A 16992-nucleotide genomic window follows, 5' to 3' on the forward strand; every position below is an offset into this window, starting at 1 on the left:
ATTGTTCAACCTGTATAAATGAGTGCAGCCTGGTACCCCTGGTGACTTTTAATCCTTTAAGGTAAAGTTTCTGAGTAGCTTTAGGTTGAGGGTAGTCTGGTTCTTGGCACATAGGTAGTGGTAGTAAAGAATTTCCCTTCTAGAGTAAATGTTGGAGGTGTTTATTATTATTTTATTAATCAACAGTAATGATCTCCTGGAAACTGCTGTGGGCCTTTCCTGTTATTTCAAATAGTAAACATTTATTGAAAAGGGACCGGCAGGCAGTGTTCCCTGGGGACAGTTGAAGCAGGACTCAAGCCAGCCTCAACCCCTTCCCTGGAGAGACTGCCTTCATGGGAACCTTTTTGGGGTCTTTCATTCCGCCCAAGCACTTATTTCACAAACCCAGCCTAGAGTACTATAAAGGGAGGCAGCCCAGGTCACAAACCTGACATCAAAACACCCAAGCGTCCACGAGACAGGCTCTGAACCAGGTAAAACTGAAATTTCCACAAGGCACGGGTACCAGCCCCAGAACACCTAGTATGTCCTACGCCTTCCAGGATTTCAGTGAAGCTAGCAAGGGGGGTGCATTGCCTTTCAGAATTCCCACATGGTATATATTGGATTTCCTGAAGCAGATTTGGAAGCACCGTGTTCTTTTGTCTTAAGATAAAGTCTACTCAAGGCCATGAAGTCATTGTGTTTGATAAATCTGGACCACATGTGCCATGAGACCCATCTGTGTCCTTAATCTCAGTCACTAAGGGTTAAAGCTGCTGTGTGTGCTTAATGCTACATGTTCTGTTAAACATAATATTACCACAGACATCAACCTAAAATAACATGAAATTTCTTCAGTCAAGTGATCTTTAACTTGAACTAAAAATAGCCTAAACTGTAGTTTATGTAGCCCTCAAATTTCAAAACTCCCACCTAAATGCGAGTTCCTCAGACTGTAAGTTTGTGAAGCTCTTAGTTAGCATTTGAACATTTTAAACCAGATCCAGCACCATCTGTATTCGAGGCAAGCTCCAGAAACCTGAGAACGGCACTCCTCGCTGATCCTGCTGACTAGAACATTCCTTAGGGAAGTCCCTTTCTGGGGGCTGGCACCATGAACCACTAACACAACGCCCTGTGGGCATATGGGTGTCAAGAGCACAGTCAGCTTTCCTGAGCGCTTTGGTGGACATAGTTTTGTCTCCAGAGAGACCAGGTCTCTGGCCAGTGGAGTCTGGCATATGGGCGAAAGAACCTCTTTGATTTTATAAGCAGCTTGACCACGGGGAAGAAAGTTAGAAGTAAGTCACAAGTGAAACATTCCTCCATACGTGGCAAAGCCATTCTGCCAGGGCTTGGCTGTCTTCCGACTGTTGTTTCCCAAACGGCAAGGAGCATCTGGGGGCCGCTCAGGATGTCCCAGCTTGGGATGTGGGAGGGGGGTTAGGATCCCGGGTTGAGTCTCCCTGGGATTGGATTCTCCAGGGGGGCAATGACACAGTTTGACCTGCTCCATGTTCTGTGCTCACACTTTGTCCTTAGTGATGGAGTTTGGAGCCACTTTTTTCATGAGACCTTCTCTTTCTGTAACCTCTACACCAGGGTTCCCTGGAAGTCATCAACATTTTCAGATCTACCCATTTGAAAGTTCTATCACTTGTTTTATTTATAGATATCATATCAAACCCTAAATCAAATTTAAGGTGACTTAATATCTTTTGCAGTCATTTCCTCTCTTTCCTGAAACAAAGAGATGGATATATATGTGTGTGTGTGTATAGATAAAGGTATGAAAAGTGAAGTGAAAGTTGCTCAGTCGTGTCTGACTCTTTGCAACCCCATGAACTACACAGTCCATGGAATTCTCCAGGCCAGAATACTGGAATGGGTAGTCTTTCTGTTCTCCAGGGGATCTTCCCAACCCGGGGATCGAACACAGGTCTCCCGCATTGCAGGCAGATTCTTTATCAGTTGAGCCACAGATAACAAGCAGGAAAAAAAAGTAAAAACCTGAGTAATACCATTGGAAAATTATCCTTATTGGTCAGATGTATCTGATCATTTCTAGGCTCTCTACTTAACTGTAATTGGATGGATTCCTGGCATTGAGGCAGGAAAACAAGATTGCATCTACCCAGAGATGGTTTTCATTGTTTCGTTGAGCAGGCCGCTGCCCTAGACCAGCACAGCTACTGTGGATGTGGATCCTCCAATTTTTTGATGTTTTCTCCTGCATCAAATAGTTAATCCATTTGATAAACATTTATAGAGTACTTGCTCTGTGTCAGTCATGGGTGGACAGGCTGGGATGGAAAGCTGCGCTGAGGGCACCTGGTGGGGTGGAAGAGCCCATGGGAAATCCCAGGAGCAGTCATTTTTCAGGGAGAGGTTTGGCAGGAGAGGCCTGGACTGAGGGGAAGGGGGCGCCAATGTTTAGGCGGCACCACAGAAGCCTTCCTGTCTGACAGGATAGCAGGGTAGTGGTTGGTCAGCTGAGCCATTAACCGAAAAACTGGGTCAGGAGGGGAAATGCAAAGAAATTATACTTAGGTTCTTAAACATTTGGCCATTTTGTTTTGACTTAAGTAATGAAAACATTCATTTTGTCACCAATTTTGTGGTGGGGACAAAAGCCTTTTCTCTGAGGGAAGCTGACTGGGCTTCCCATCACCTTCCTCACAGAAACCACAACTATAGTGTGATGAGCTTGAGTTCAGTGTCTTTCTTTTTCTTTTTTTAGATTCAGCAGACCTTGAAAGACCCTTGTGAAACAGTCTAAGGGCAGATTTTTATGATTTTTTCCTCAACTTTTACTGTTGTCTTGCCCACACCCAGCTTGGCAGCAGCCTAGTTTAGCTTCTAGCTAAATTGCTTTTCATGAAAACTTTACTTTTATGCTCATATTACGCTGGTTAACATAACATGTAACCACATGTATTGATTGAAATAACAAGTATTATAGATATCTTTGAGTATAAATTCAGTTCACCTTTGGTATGCCTGCCCTCAACTATAGGAACGGACCCGCTGGGTGACCAGAGGGGGCCCTGCTCACCTGGAGCAGGAGCTCGGGTGCCAGGCCCTGTTGTTCCAGCGATAGGAGCGGGGTCAGCTCCCCAGTTTCATGTGGGGGTGGCCAAGGTAGCCTCTCTGTACAGGAACACCGAGTGGTGAGAGAACCGAGTGGAGTGAGAACCCAGAAGAACTGATGAAAGATGGCCGGAGGCACATGAGGAGAACTGGGAGAAATAAGGCTGCAGAGGCGCGTTTACAACCTCTTGGCATAGTCAGCTCTGTTTGGGTCTGTCTCCTCTCCCAGGCTGATTTGATGGCTTATTATGCCCCATTGTATCTTCTCTTTCTAGGCCGTTTCTGGCCCTTGAGAAACCTCTCTTAAATATGTTTGAAGGAAGGAGCACGTATGCGTTTTCCACAGGGCTGTTGACAAAGAGTGAGCAACCCTTACGCACTCTTTGCCCTGGAGGTCACAGGTCAGCAGATGGTGAGCCATCTGATCTCGGGTGTTCTGTTCTTCAGCTTCCCCTCACTGCCAGCTTGTTTGTGAACTGAGACCATTGTTCCGCTTACTTTACAGTTAGCCTCCCTCATCTACATCGGCATCCTGTTTTCTTCCAGGTACAACTGGGTGGGGAAGGAGATAGATCTGATCTTGGTGGACCCAGGTATAGTGATGTGAATCAAAAGCCATGAGTGTTCATGAGTTTTCATAAGTCAGAGTCTTGGCTGGCACCAGCCCTTAGCATAGTGACTTCTCTGCAGGCAGTGAGATACTGAAGCATTACACTGGGATATGTTAGTGTAGAAAAGCAAGTCTAACCATCAGAAGAACTCTAATATTGCATTTAATATAATTGGTTCACTCATTTATCATTCATTTGTTAGGTGAATGCTGTTGGTTACATGGTCGATTAGTTTCCGCTCACTGAGTAAGCGAGTCATCACCCTCACTCTTTCTCTTTAAGCTCGTGACTCGCGGTCTGCTCTGAGAATGGCAGGGAAGCAGGCGTCTCCTGTGCTACTGTGTGTGACTGAGCTGTGATCTAGGTGGGCACAGGGTGCTGGCGTCCGGGCCAGGAGATGAGAAGCCTGTAATGAGCGCCCTCTCCCCCTCTCCCTCGGGCAGCTTGGGGATGAACCACGACGATGACCACTCCTCCTGCGCTGGCAGGTCCCACATCATGTCGGGAGAGTGGGTGAAAGGCCGGAGCCCCAGCGACCTCTCCTGGTCCTCCTGCAGTCGAGATGACCTCGAGAACTTCCTCAAGTAAGTCCTCAAATCGTTCTGTACCATCAGTACAGTAGAACGTGCTACAATACTTCCTATAGCACAGTAGTCGGGGTATCAGCCAGTAGGAGCAGAAGTGAATCTCCTCCAGTTCAGCTGGAGAGACTTCCTTCCAGGCGTGTGTCTGGTATGACGTTGGCCACCCTGCTGCTGGTCACAAATTTTATTGACAGAAATGTCAATGCAGTGACCATATCCTGTCAAAGTTTTATTTCACTTCTCTTCATTATTTTGACCATGAGTGGGCACCACCCCAGTGGCCCCCCTGGCTGCTATAGAACTGGATGCTTCCCCAAAGCTCAGACTGCTTCCCTGGATGGAAGTCCATTTGCTGGGAGGAGGGCCGGCTTTACCTTCCTCACATGTGGGGCTAGGACGGGTTTATCTCAGAACCACTTTCATTCCAGAATGTGTCTGTCTTACTCTGTTCTCAGATTTCAGTGGAAGAATTAGCTATCTGATGTCAGACCTTTGTCAAATAGAGTCTGTACTCAAGTACTATGTGCGTCCCTTAGTGTCAGGACCTCAGGGCTGAACTTATAGGTTTGACAGGCAGACCCCAATTGCTTTACCACTTAACTGCATCATCTGTACCCACCACGGAGACGGAAAGGATCAGTGAGTCTCTGCTATACACAGAGCTTTATAGGACTGTAACACAGTGGAGTGCTCAGTGAACTCAGGACAGAGGATCAAAGGGATCATTCTGGCTTCTGTCCCCATCCTGGGTCTTCTTTTATGGTGTTTCCTGTAGCTGGGAAACTAAGGGCTTAAAAATGGCCTTGTTAGTTTTAATATAGTCAGCCTGTGTGTATTGCGTGCATGCAACTCTTTTCTTGAAGAATCTTGGCAAGAGGCTGGGTTTTCTTTTTCCTACCATCTGCCTTGTTTTAGGAATTGAAAAATAAAAGCATTTAAGTATTTAACTCCTAAAGGAGCCTCAGCCATACCACCCCCCAGTTGTTTGTCAGAGCTATTCTCAACATCTCGGAACATTTCTGTCCTGCTTGAAATCCTCAAGTCTTCTGCACGGTGTGCCACCAGCCAGCTTTCATGGCCAGGTAGGGCACCTGGACTAGCCAGTGTCCAGAACCTGACAGACCCCGCCCCTAAGAAAGTCTGCAGAATTGGAAATAAGCTTGCCTCCTTGATTGTTTGCTTATTTATTTAAAAGCAAAATAACCCTAACTCCAATTTTTTCTTGATTCATTCTGAGAACATATCATAGCAATCTATTTCAAAAGCATTTTCATCCAAGAAAGCACTCAGACTCCCCAAGAAAAATACATTGCTATGTGGGTGATATGCCCGGGCCACTTCTTGCCCCGCTCTCGTGGCCTCCCGAGTAAAGATCTGTGTTCAGCTATCTGGAAAAGAGCAAAGGTGTAGTCCTGTGTCCGGTGCTTGGTCGTCTCCCCATAAATGACTTGGAGAGTACTGCTGCTTAGTTACTGGCAGAGTAGAACAAAAACCTGGGAGGTACCTTTGCAAACCAACTATCCTCTTGGCTGTTTCAGGTCAAAAGTCAGCACCTGTTTGCTGGTCACAGACCCCAGGAGCCAGCACGCGGTGCGCCTGCCCCACAAGCTGCCAGGCATGCACTACAGTGCCAACGAGCAGTGCCAGATCCTCTTTGGCACCAATGCCACCTTCTGCAGAAACATGGAGGTAAGCTGCTTCGGGAGGGGAGGGCTGGCTCGGGCAGGAGCATCTGGCTTCTATTGGTAGATACAGGTATTTACACTCCACACACACATATATACATGTATATGCATACATGCATGCACGGAGCACCCAGTGTGAGTCACACATGCACACACACATACTGTCTTACACAGGCAGCTTTGCAAGTGGTTCAGAATTACGGCTGACACTAAGAGCCTAATATCTTGTTTTGTTTTGTTTTTTAATATAGAGGTCTTTCTTTCTTTGTAATACTAAGACACTGAGAAGAAAGTTAATGAGTCTGTTCCTCTTGGAGTTAATGAGTCTGTTCCTCATTTTTGCCTGATACCAAATCCTCACAGATATAGAAGAGAGCTAAAAACTGCTGGATGTTGGAGGGTGTCATACGGAGAGCATTTAGCAAATGATAAATTGATTATATGATAACAGTGTTAAATAGCCCCATTAAAATGTTATCATTTTCTGAGCAGTGCCCACGTGTTTTGCCCTAAAGCTTCCAACATGCCTGATCCAAGTGAACGATTACCACAGACTCCCCAGGTTACTCTACCCAGGGTACAGATGGTAACACCAAGCCTCAGGGGTGAAAGGGGTGAACTGATCATTCAGAATGGCTTGGCCAGGAAGTAAGTAGAGGGAGGATTTGACTCAAGTCTGTTCACCCCCAGAGCACACACTTTCTGACCATGCTGCAGATAGCAGGGCTCCTTCTGTGGGTGGAAGTGCGCCAAGAAGGATGTGTTGCAGTCCCTGGAGGAGGCCAGAGCAGCCTGCGGTCCAGCCGGAAGTTGGCAGCTGGCTCAGGAGAGGGGCAGAGCCAGAGTCATTGTGGGGCAGGAGGACCAGCTCGGGATGAGTGGGACTCAGGAGCCACCCAGCGGCAGTCGGCCTGGAGCTCAGGGCAGTATCTAGTCTGAGGGAGGCAGCCTGCAGGGCTGGGCAGATACCCAGAGCAAGAACTCAGGATGGGAGCAACTCCAAGATAGCCCGGGACTATGCCTTCAGAATGAGACCTCGGGCGGGATCCTGGCCAGCCCAGCAGGTCAGCCTGGACCCCGGGAGGCGGGCTGCTGCCTCTTGAGCGTTTCCTGGCTGTGTGTGAATTGGTTCAGGAAGTCTGGGTAGAATCCGCAGGGGGGACACTGCCTGTCGTTGTTCAGGGTGTGGAAGAGGGCTGTGCCCCACGACCAGGCCAGCGCCTCCTGCCTGCTGTTTCCTCAAAGGCGTTTATCCGCAGAGTTGTCTAGAATCTTTCTCTCCCATTCCCCTGTGGAGGTGTCAGCAAGGGTCCCTTCCAGGCCCTGATAACAGGAAGCTGCCTCCCGTTTCACATCCAGCCACGGCTGGGCTGAAGGACACCTCCCTGGGAAGATGGGACCAGTCCCAGGATCTGATCAACCCCAGTGGTCTGCCACCGTGTCCAGCGCTCACCATCTGCCTTGATGTTAAGGCCTGACTGTTCAGGTACCATATGCTGGCCAAGAGGCCTGCACTTAAAGTTCGTGATGGCACAGAACTCCTGGAGAGGGCAGGTTTCAGAGGGCCCTTTGGTGCTGCGGTGGCAGCAGGAGATCTGTGTGCATGGTATCCTAGAGGAGGACCCCGAGCATTCAAGAAGGGTAGGAGTGCCCGGGCACCCAAGCGGGAGAAAAGGAAGCACCCAGCTGAGTCAGTGGACATGCCTTGGCCACTCTGCCCACTGTGGAGTATTCCCTGCCCCGCAGACCAGGCTGCACTGGCCCCACAGGCGAGCAGGATTGACAGGTGGGAGCTGGACACAGGCTGCCCTGAGATACTGGCTTCTAGGAGCCAGACTGTTGCACGCCAGTTGGGTCAGCAGTGATGGCAGGAAGCGTGTACAACTCCTGGAGGCTCGTGATCCACCAGGCTAAACTCTTTCTTGCATTGTCACATGAAACCCTGACTGTACCCCTCAAGGGCAGGAGCTTTGAACCCCACTTAACAGATAAAAAGTAGAGGCTAGGTGATGGACCAAGGTCACTCAGTCAGAAAGGAATAGGCCAGAGACCAAGCACAGATGTGACTATTCCTGCAGGAGAAAAGGCAGGCTCTGTTTATTCAAAGACAGATTCCAAAGGAGAGGAAGGTGACTTGGTATTTTATTTTCTTTGTTGGCATCTTTTTGCTCCAAGAGGACAATGAGAGAGCAGCAAGTCATGATCAGCTTAGCTTCTCTCTTGAAGCTCAAAATATGGCTACATAAAGTGAGATCTTTTTGCTTTGTAAGTTACAGTGCACCTGAGCGTTTATTCCTGCAGCTCACCAAGAACCATGAAATATGCTTTCCTGCTTGCCTTTTCTCTGAGAATTCCACCAATACCAAAACAAAGTTGGCATTTTTCTCCCCAAATCCTAGCAGTGTAGCTCTTGGCCTCTTTAATCAATAGAAATTGATCAGAGGCCAAACAAGAAATTCAGGCAAGGCTTTATTTATTGGGGCCCCTGCTGCAGCAGGGGGAACAACTAACAGGTTCCCATGCTTGCTCGCTTCCTGAGGGTTCCTTATCTGGAGCGAGCAGTGTGTCCAGGGGTTGGGCTGGAGGGGTGGTTCAGGTGATTGGCCCACCCTTTAGGTGGTGCTGAGTGCAGGGGGATGTGCAGTGCCCTGACTTTCTTCTCGACACCCTGTGTTTGCTGCTGGCTCTTCAGAAGTGGCAGTTGGGTTTTGTTTTGGGTTTTTCTCTAACAGTTCTCTATCTTGCTGACCAATATGCTCCAACTGTGCATATACGTGGTTGTTTTTAGTCCCTTGTACTTTTTGTATTTTGTTGCTCGAGCAGACGTTTGTCCAGGTGCAGGCACTGCAGCAGAGGCGCCCAGGTGCCAGACCCTAGCCTGTCTCAGCAGAAGCGACTCCTTAGGTGCATGGAGTTGTGTCCGCGAGCTCAGCTGGCTGGGCATCAGCCTCAGCTGGTGCTGATCGTCCTGCTTACAAGGCTGGTGGTGCCTCCTTCGGCATGACTCTACCAGTTAGAAAGCAGTAACTTCTCATGCTGGAGAAGAGGTTACACTAATGCCAGAGATGTGCTGGCGGAGGAGACAGACAGTTGCCTGCTGGGACCCAGGCCTTGGGGAGTGTTGCCCCCGGCTGGGGCAGATCATCGGAGAGCCCCGGGCACCACCCTGGGACTCTCAGGCTCACTTGACCAGCGTTTTGCTTGTTTGTGCACTTGTAGGTCTGTTTCAGTTGATGTTCAGTGTGATAGGCACACATGTTGAACTGTTCCTTTCTTCCTGCAAAACTGACTCTGTGCTGGGGTGAGCCCCACCCCGCCTTCCTCCTGATCCTCATCCCCTTGTTATCTCCCTTTCACCTACTCTGTTCTGGTTCTGCTTGCCTTCCTGCTCTCCCTCAAACCGAAAGGCCTGCTCCCAGCAGGGATGCACTGTGCTTCCTGCTGTTCCCTCTACCTGGACGCTCTTCTCTCAGTTGTGCATGTGACTGAGCCCCTCATTTTGAATTCGTTTGCTCAGATATAACCTTCTCAGGGAAGCCTACTGCCCTTTATAAATTTGCCATCTGGTAACTCCCCCATCACCTTTGCAGTACCCAGATCTCCTGATCCCCTAAGGGGAAACATTGCTTTTATAAACTTACCTTTTAACATGCTATATAATTTGCTTGTTTACATGACTATTGCTTTTTAATATTCATTTATTTAGCTGCATCCGATCTTAGATATGCCATGTGGTGGAAAGGACTCTGGTTGTGGTGTGCAGGTTCAGTAGGACTGGTGCACAAGCCTAGTTGCTCTGTGGCATGTGGGATCTTCCTCAACAAGGGATTGAACCTGCGTCCCTTGCATTGCAGGGCGGATTCTTTACCACTGGACCACCAGTGATGTCCCCGTGACTATTGGTTTATATTGTTTTGATAATCTTAAATCCTTCCAAGACAGGAATCTTACTTTTCCACACTATTATTTTACAAATGCCTTGGTCAGTACCTGGAACATAGTAGGTGTTCAACAAGTATATGTTGTTCTGAGATCCATTCATGACCCTAACAGTAAATTTAAGTTCTTATGTTAACCCAACCGCTGATGAAACTGTAGACAAGCTCATAGGTGAGGAAGAAACCCTTACAGGCCTCCTCATATAGTGAATTGACTCTCTAAGCCCGAGTACACATTTATCCATCTAGTTCCCCAACATACATGTTAGACTCTATCAAATATCTTGCAGGGGTTTATATGGACCTTTCCTGTGGCTTCCTCCCAGGACAGTGTAAATCTGGTAGTGAGGAACTGCAGCCTTCTTCTTAGTGGCCATCTCTCTTTGTGCATTAATGAAAATCATTGTTAAAATCTGAGACTCCTGGTGAGTTAATACATGTAAGATACTGAGAACTGGGTCTGTCACAAAGTAAGCATCCAATCCTTTGAGCTGATACATATGTTGCTATTATCTCCCTGGATAACCCTGGTTCCTATCTTGGATGTGTAGAGGGGGGAGCACAGAACTAATCTATCTGTGTGCATCTCTAGGATCAGCACTTCTCTACATTGAATTCCTCAGGGCCATGAAAATTTAAGCATTATGTAAAACTCCAGAGATATTCAACACCAACCAGCAAGGTCTTGTGATCCAAAGCCAAATCGATCTTTATAACCATTATTATCCTTAAATGCCCTTGAGGATTGAAATGGATATCATGTAATGAACCAATTATGGTCCCAACGTTGCTTTTAAATTTGTCATCCTGACATCTGCCTTTAGCCAAGATGGAGTGTCAGGGACCAGATTTATCTTCCCACCTGAAACAACTAGGAAATCAGACAAAATATATGAAATAATGATTTTCAAGACAATGGCCATAAAGGAAGGAAGGACCGTGATCCTTGGGAGATATGAAATGAATGAGATTGTCCTGGCTTACTGCCTGGGCAGTCTCCAGGCTGCGGCACAGGGAGGGTGGGCTGTGAAGCTACAGGCTTCATGAGTTGGAGAAACAGAGCCAGAAGTCCTAGGAGGCTGGGGCAGCTAGGATTCCCAGAGCAGAGTTCCACAGACGAAACCGCATTACAAAGAGAGAACCTCAGAGATCTGCCCAGGACTTGCAGGAGTCTTCAGCTTAGTGCTGAGAAACACATGTGTGTGAGAAACTACCCAAGGCCAAGAAAAGAGCCCTCTGAAGGTATTAGAGGGAAGAGGCTCTGAGGTGCACAGGGCCTCAGGTAGAGGACACAGAGGGTGCAGTATCAGCAGCGTGGCAGAACTAACCCCACACTAAATGCTGACCTGCTCCCACCCAAGAAACCTTTAAAGCAAAATCTGAAAGGATCAAGCTGTTTCCAAGTAACTTAGCCAAGCCCTAGAACAAAGCTCAGAAACATTTATAGAAATACAAAACCAACACTTAGTAAAATAAAATTCACAGTGTCTAGCATCAAATAAAAAATCACCAGGCCTTCAAAGGAGAAGGAAAATACATCCATAACGAGTAGAAAAATCCATCAAAACTGACCTAGAAATGACACAGGTTATAGAATTAGTAGAGAAACGTATTAAAGCAATAATTATAACCATATTCCAGGTTCATGAATGTAGCACAAAGAAAGAATGAATGTGTTAAGTAGAGATATGGAAGATATGGAAAAGATCCTACTGGCACTTCTAGAAATGAAAACTATAATATTTAAGTTGAAAGATACACTGCTTGAGATTTCTCGCAAATGAAAATTGCAGAAGAGATGACTGCTAAAGACAAAGCATTTGAAACTACCCAAAGTGAAACACAAAAAGAAAAAAGACTAAACACAAAAAGCACTGTGGGACTTCGGGTGGCCTAAGAAATATGCAATTGATGTTCTGAAGGAGGTGAGACAGGATTAAAATCATATTTGAAGAAATAATAGAAGGAGGACCTTCAAGATGGCAGAGGAGTAGGGCAGGGCAAACTCCTTCTCCCCCACAAATATATCAAAAAATCACCTGCATGTAGAAGAACTCCCACAGAGCATCTTCTGAGTGCTGGCAGAGGACTCGAGGCTTCCAGAAAGGCAGACCAATCTCATGGGGTGAGGTAGGGCCCAAGATAGAGACTAAAAGGGAGACAAAGGATTTGGGGGTGGGGTCCTGTGCCCCAGGGGAGGGAAGTCCTGAAGGAGGGGAGATTTCCACAAACTAGGAAAACCCCCTCACAGGCAGGGTCGGGGGAAGCTTTGGAACCGCTAAGGGGAGGACAGTGCAGCAAGACAGCTGCTCCAAAGGCAAAAGAGAGAAAATTCACCACAGGGGTCGCACCAAACAGCACTTCCCACCTGGGAACTGGCTCAAGCGCTCACTTCTGCCCACGGTAACTGGGGGCTAAGTGTGGAAGCCCAGGCTTCGGGGGTCGGGCCTCAGGGAGAGGGCCCGGGTCGACTGCCAGGGAGGTACTCTGGGGGCTGGCACCGCACAGCAGAGGCAGACCGGGGGAGCTCTGCGTCCACCACAGAAACAAAGGATCGCTCCCACGGGAAGGCTCCGACGCTGCCCTTTGATTCTGCGCCGTCACAGAACGAGGGACCCTGCCCAGGCAGATGCCAGAGAAGGGTGAGCCGGCTGTGGTCTGCGGTCCCAGAGGCAAGCAGGCAGGCGCAGCGCCAGAGGCTGAAGGCAAGGGCCATCTGTGGCCTCAGTCCCAGAGATTGCAACGACCACCATGCTGTGAGCAGCTGCGAGTTGCCCCCAACATCTTGCTGGGAGCCTGAGTGGCTTGGCTGTGCCAAGGGCCCCACAACTCAGGACCAACTTCCCTGGGGAAGCGTATGCCCCCCTCAGACTGGGGAGAACCCTGCGCAGCCCCGCCGCAGTCAGCACTACCAGCACACTCCCTCCCCAGCACAGCCGAGCCGCTGAGCCCGAATGAGCAGCTACTTTCACCTGCCCGTGTCTGGGCAGTGAACAGACATGGAGTAGAGGCTTGAAAGCAAAGGGGGGCCCCAAACCAAGCAGAACACCAGGGGCTGCATGAGCAAAGGAAAGAAAGGGAGACCATCCCAGAGTTTACAGCTGCAGCGGTTTGGATGCCAGCATTTGGCCTGAGCCTGTCCTTTTGGGGCGGCTGTAGACTTTGAGAGCAAGTACAAACTGGACCAAGATAAGACCCAAGTCGAGCAGACCCCACACCGCCCAAAACAGGTCCACAGATCTTCCTAGATATATTGGAGGACTTTCTGAGTAGGCAAATCAACTGGACCAGGAAAACAGAGAAATTATTTAGACATTTCTCTCACTACCACTCTATATATTCCGCCCACCTTGTTTTCCCCCCTTTATATTTTATCTTCTTAAACTGTCCTGATGTGGTTCTTTATTACTCCTTCAATTTTTAAAAAATTTATTTATTTTTTGATTGAAGGATAATTGCTTTACAGAATTTTGTTGTTTTCTGTCAAACCTCAATATGAATCAGCCATAGGTATACATATATCCCCTCCCCTTTGAACCTCCCTCCCATCTCCCTCCCCATTCCACCCCTCTAGGTTGACACAGAGACCCTGTTTGAGTTTCCTGAGACATACAGTAAATTCCCATTGGCTATCTGTTTTACATATGGTAATGTAAGTTAACATGTTATTCTTTCCACACATCTCACCCTCTCCTCCCCTCTCCCCATGTCCATGAGTCTATTCTCTATGTCTGTTTCTCCATTGCTGCCCTGTAAATAAATTCTTCAGTACCATTTTTCTAGATTCCGTATATGTTCATTAGAATACTATATTTATCTTTCTCTTTCTGACTCACTTCACTCCATACAATAGGCTTTAACTTCACCCACCACATCAGAACTGACTCAAATGCATTCCTTTTTATGGCTGAGTAATATTCCATTATGTATATATACCACAACTTCTTTATCCATTCATCTGTCAATGAACATCTAGGTAGCCTCCATGTTCTAGCTATTGTAAATAGTGTTGCAGTGAACAATGGGATACTTGTGTCTTTTTCAATTTTTCTTTCCTCAGGGTATATGCTTAGGAGTGGGATTGCTGGATTATATGGTGGTTTTATGCCTAGATTTTTAAGGAATCTTCATATCATCTTCAACAGTGGCTGTATCAATTTACATTCCCACCAACAGTGCAAGAGCATTCCATTTTTTCCACATGCTCTCCAGCATTTATTGTTTTTAGGCTTTTTGATTATGGCGATTCTGACCAGTGTGATGTGATACCTCATTGTAGTTTTGATTTGCATTTCTCTAATAATGAGCGATGTTGAACATCTTTTCATGTGTTTGTTAGCCATCTGTTTGTCTTCTTTGGAGAAATGTCTGTTTAGGTCTTTTCCTCACGTTTTGATTGGGTTGTTTGTTTTTCTGGTATTGAGTTGTATGAGCTGCATATATATATTTTGGAAATTAATCCTTTGTCTGTTGTTTCATTTGCTATTATTTTTACCCATTCTGAGGGTTATCTTTTTACCTTGCTTATAGTTTCCTTTGCTGTGCAAAAGCTTTTAAGTTTAATCAGGTCCCACTTGTTTACTTTTGTTTTTATTTCCATTACTTTAGGAGGTTGGTCATAGAGGATCTTGCTTTGATTTATGTCATTGAGTGTTCTGCCTATGTTTCCCCCTAAGAGTTTTATAGTTTCTGGTCTTACATTTAGGTCTTTAATCCATTTTGAGTTTATTTTTGTATATGGTGTTAGGAAGTGTTCTAATTTCATTCTTCTACATGTAACTGTTGAGTTTTCCCAGTAACATTTATTGAAGAGGCTGTCTTTGCCCCATTATATATTCTTGTATCCTTTGTCAAGAATAAGGTACCCATAGGTTCATGGGTTTATTTCTGGGCTTTCTATCTTGTTCCATTGGTCTATATTTCTGTTTTTGTGCCAGTACCATACTGTCTTGATGACTGTAGCTTTGTAGTATAATCTGAAGTGAGGAAGCTTGATTTCTCCAGCTGAATTCTTCTTTCTCAAGACTGCTTTGGCAATTTGGAATCTTTTGTGTTTCCATACGAATTGTGAAATTTTTTGTTCTAGTTCTATGAAAAATACCATTGGTAATTTGATAGGGATCACATTGAATCTGTAGATTGCATTTGGTAGTATAGTCATTTTCACAATATTGATTCTTCCTACCCAGGAACATGGGATATCTCTCTATCTTTTATGTCATCTTTGATTTCTTTCATCAGTGTCTTATAATTTTCTGTATACAGTTCTTTTCTCGCCTTAGGTAAGTTTATTCCTAGATATTTTGTTCTTTTTGTTGCAATGGTGAATGGGATTGATTCCTTAATTTCTTTTTCTGATTTTTCATTGTTAGGATATAGAAATGCAAGTGATTTCTGTGTATTGATTTTGTATCATGTGACTTTGCTAAATTCATTGATTCAGTTCAGTTCAGTTCAGTTGCTCAGTCATGTCCAACTCTTTGTGACCCCATAAATCGCAGCACACCAGTCTCAAATTGCAACACACCAGGCCTCCCTGTCCATCACCAACTCCCAGAGTCCACCCAAACCCATGTCCGTTGAGTTGGTGATGCCATCCAGCTATCTCATCCTCTGCCGTCCCCTTCTCCTCCTGCCCCCAATCCTTCCCAGCATTAGGGTCTTTTCCAATGAGTCAACTCTTCACATGAGGTGACCAACATATTGAAGTTTCAGCTTCAACATCAGTCCTTCCAATGAACACCCAGGACTGATCTCCTTTAGGATGGACTGGTTGGATCTCCTTGTAGTCCAAGGGACTCTCAAGAGTCTTCTCCAACACCTCAGTTCAAAAGCATTAGTTCTTCAGCACTCAGCTTTCTTCACCATCCAACTCTCACATCCATACATGACTACTGGAAAACCCATAGCCTTGACTAGACGGACCTTTGTTGGTGAAGTAATGTCTCTGCTTTTAAATATGCTGTCTAGGTTGGTCATAATTTTCATTCCAAAAATTCATTGATTAGCTCTAGTAATTTTCTGATAGTATCTTTAGGGTTCACTATGTACAATATCATGTCATCTACAAGTAGTGAGAGCTTTACTTCTACTTTCTGATCTAGATTCCTTTTATTTCTTTTTCTTCTCTGATTGCCGTCGCTAGGACTTCCGAAACTGTGATGAATAATAGTGGTGAAAGTGGACACCCTTGTCTTTTTCATGATCTTTGGGGGAATGCTTTTCGTTTTTCACCATTGAGAATAATGTTTGCTATAGGCTTATCATATGTGGCTTTTACTATATTGAGGTAGATTCCTTCTATGCCCATTTTTTGAGAAGTTTTAATCATAAATGGGTGCTGAATTTTGTCAAAGGCTTTTCCTGCATCTGTTGACATTATCATGTTTTTTATCTTTCAATTTGTTAATGTGGTATATCACATTGATTGATTTGCATATATTGAAGAATCCTTGTGTTCCCGGGATAAACCCAACTTGATCATGGTGTGTGAGCTTTTTAATGTGTTGTTGAATTCTGTTTGCTAAAATTTTGTTGAGGATTTTTGCATCTATGTTCATCAGTGATATTGGCATGTAGTTTTCTTTTTTTGTGTTGTCTTTATCTGATTTTGGTATTGGGGTGATGGTGGCTTCATAGAATGAGTTTGGAAGTGTTCTTTCTTTTCTGAAAGAGTTTTAGAAGGATAGGCATTAGCTCTTCTCTGAATGTTTGACAGAATTCTCCTGTGAAGCCATCTGGTTCTGGACTTTTGTTTTTGGGAGATTTTTTTTATCACAGCTTCAATTTCAGTGCTTGTAATTGGGTTGTTCATAATTTCTACTTCTTCCTGGTTCAGTCTTGGAAGAATGAACTTTTCTAAGAATCTGTCCATTTCTTCCAGGGTATCCATTTCATTGCCATATAGTTGTTCATAATAGTCTCTTATAATCCTTTGTATTTCTGCATTGTCTATTGTAACCTCTCCTTTTTCATTTCTAATTTTGATTTGATTCTTTTTTTTTTCTTGATGAGTCTGGCTAAAGGTTTGTCAGTTTTGTTTATCTTCTCAAAGAACCAGCTTTTAGTTTTATTAATCTTTACTATTGTTTCTTTTGTT

The 16992-nt window shown here is 45.6% G+C and overlaps 1 protein-coding gene across 2 annotated transcripts in view; it reads left to right on the forward strand.

The window, feature by feature from the left end:
• ADAMTS17 (ADAM metallopeptidase with thrombospondin type 1 motif 17) overlaps positions 1–16992 on the forward strand; it is a 388819-nt gene that overhangs the window by 206199 nt on the left and 165628 nt on the right. For both annotated transcript variants that reach the window (XM_065906211.1, XM_065906212.1), the window contains exons 9-10: positions 4130–4270; positions 5809–5959. In XM_065906211.1, coding sequence (XP_065762283.1) covers positions 4130–4270; positions 5809–5959 — 292 coding nt within the window. The remainder of the gene's footprint in view (positions 1–4129; positions 4271–5808; positions 5960–16992) is intronic.

This window comes from Muntiacus reevesi, chromosome 15, assembly GCF_963930625.1.
Source record: "Muntiacus reevesi chromosome 15, mMunRee1.1, whole genome shotgun sequence".
NCBI classification, from domain to species: domain Eukaryota; kingdom Metazoa; phylum Chordata; class Mammalia; order Artiodactyla; family Cervidae; genus Muntiacus; species Muntiacus reevesi.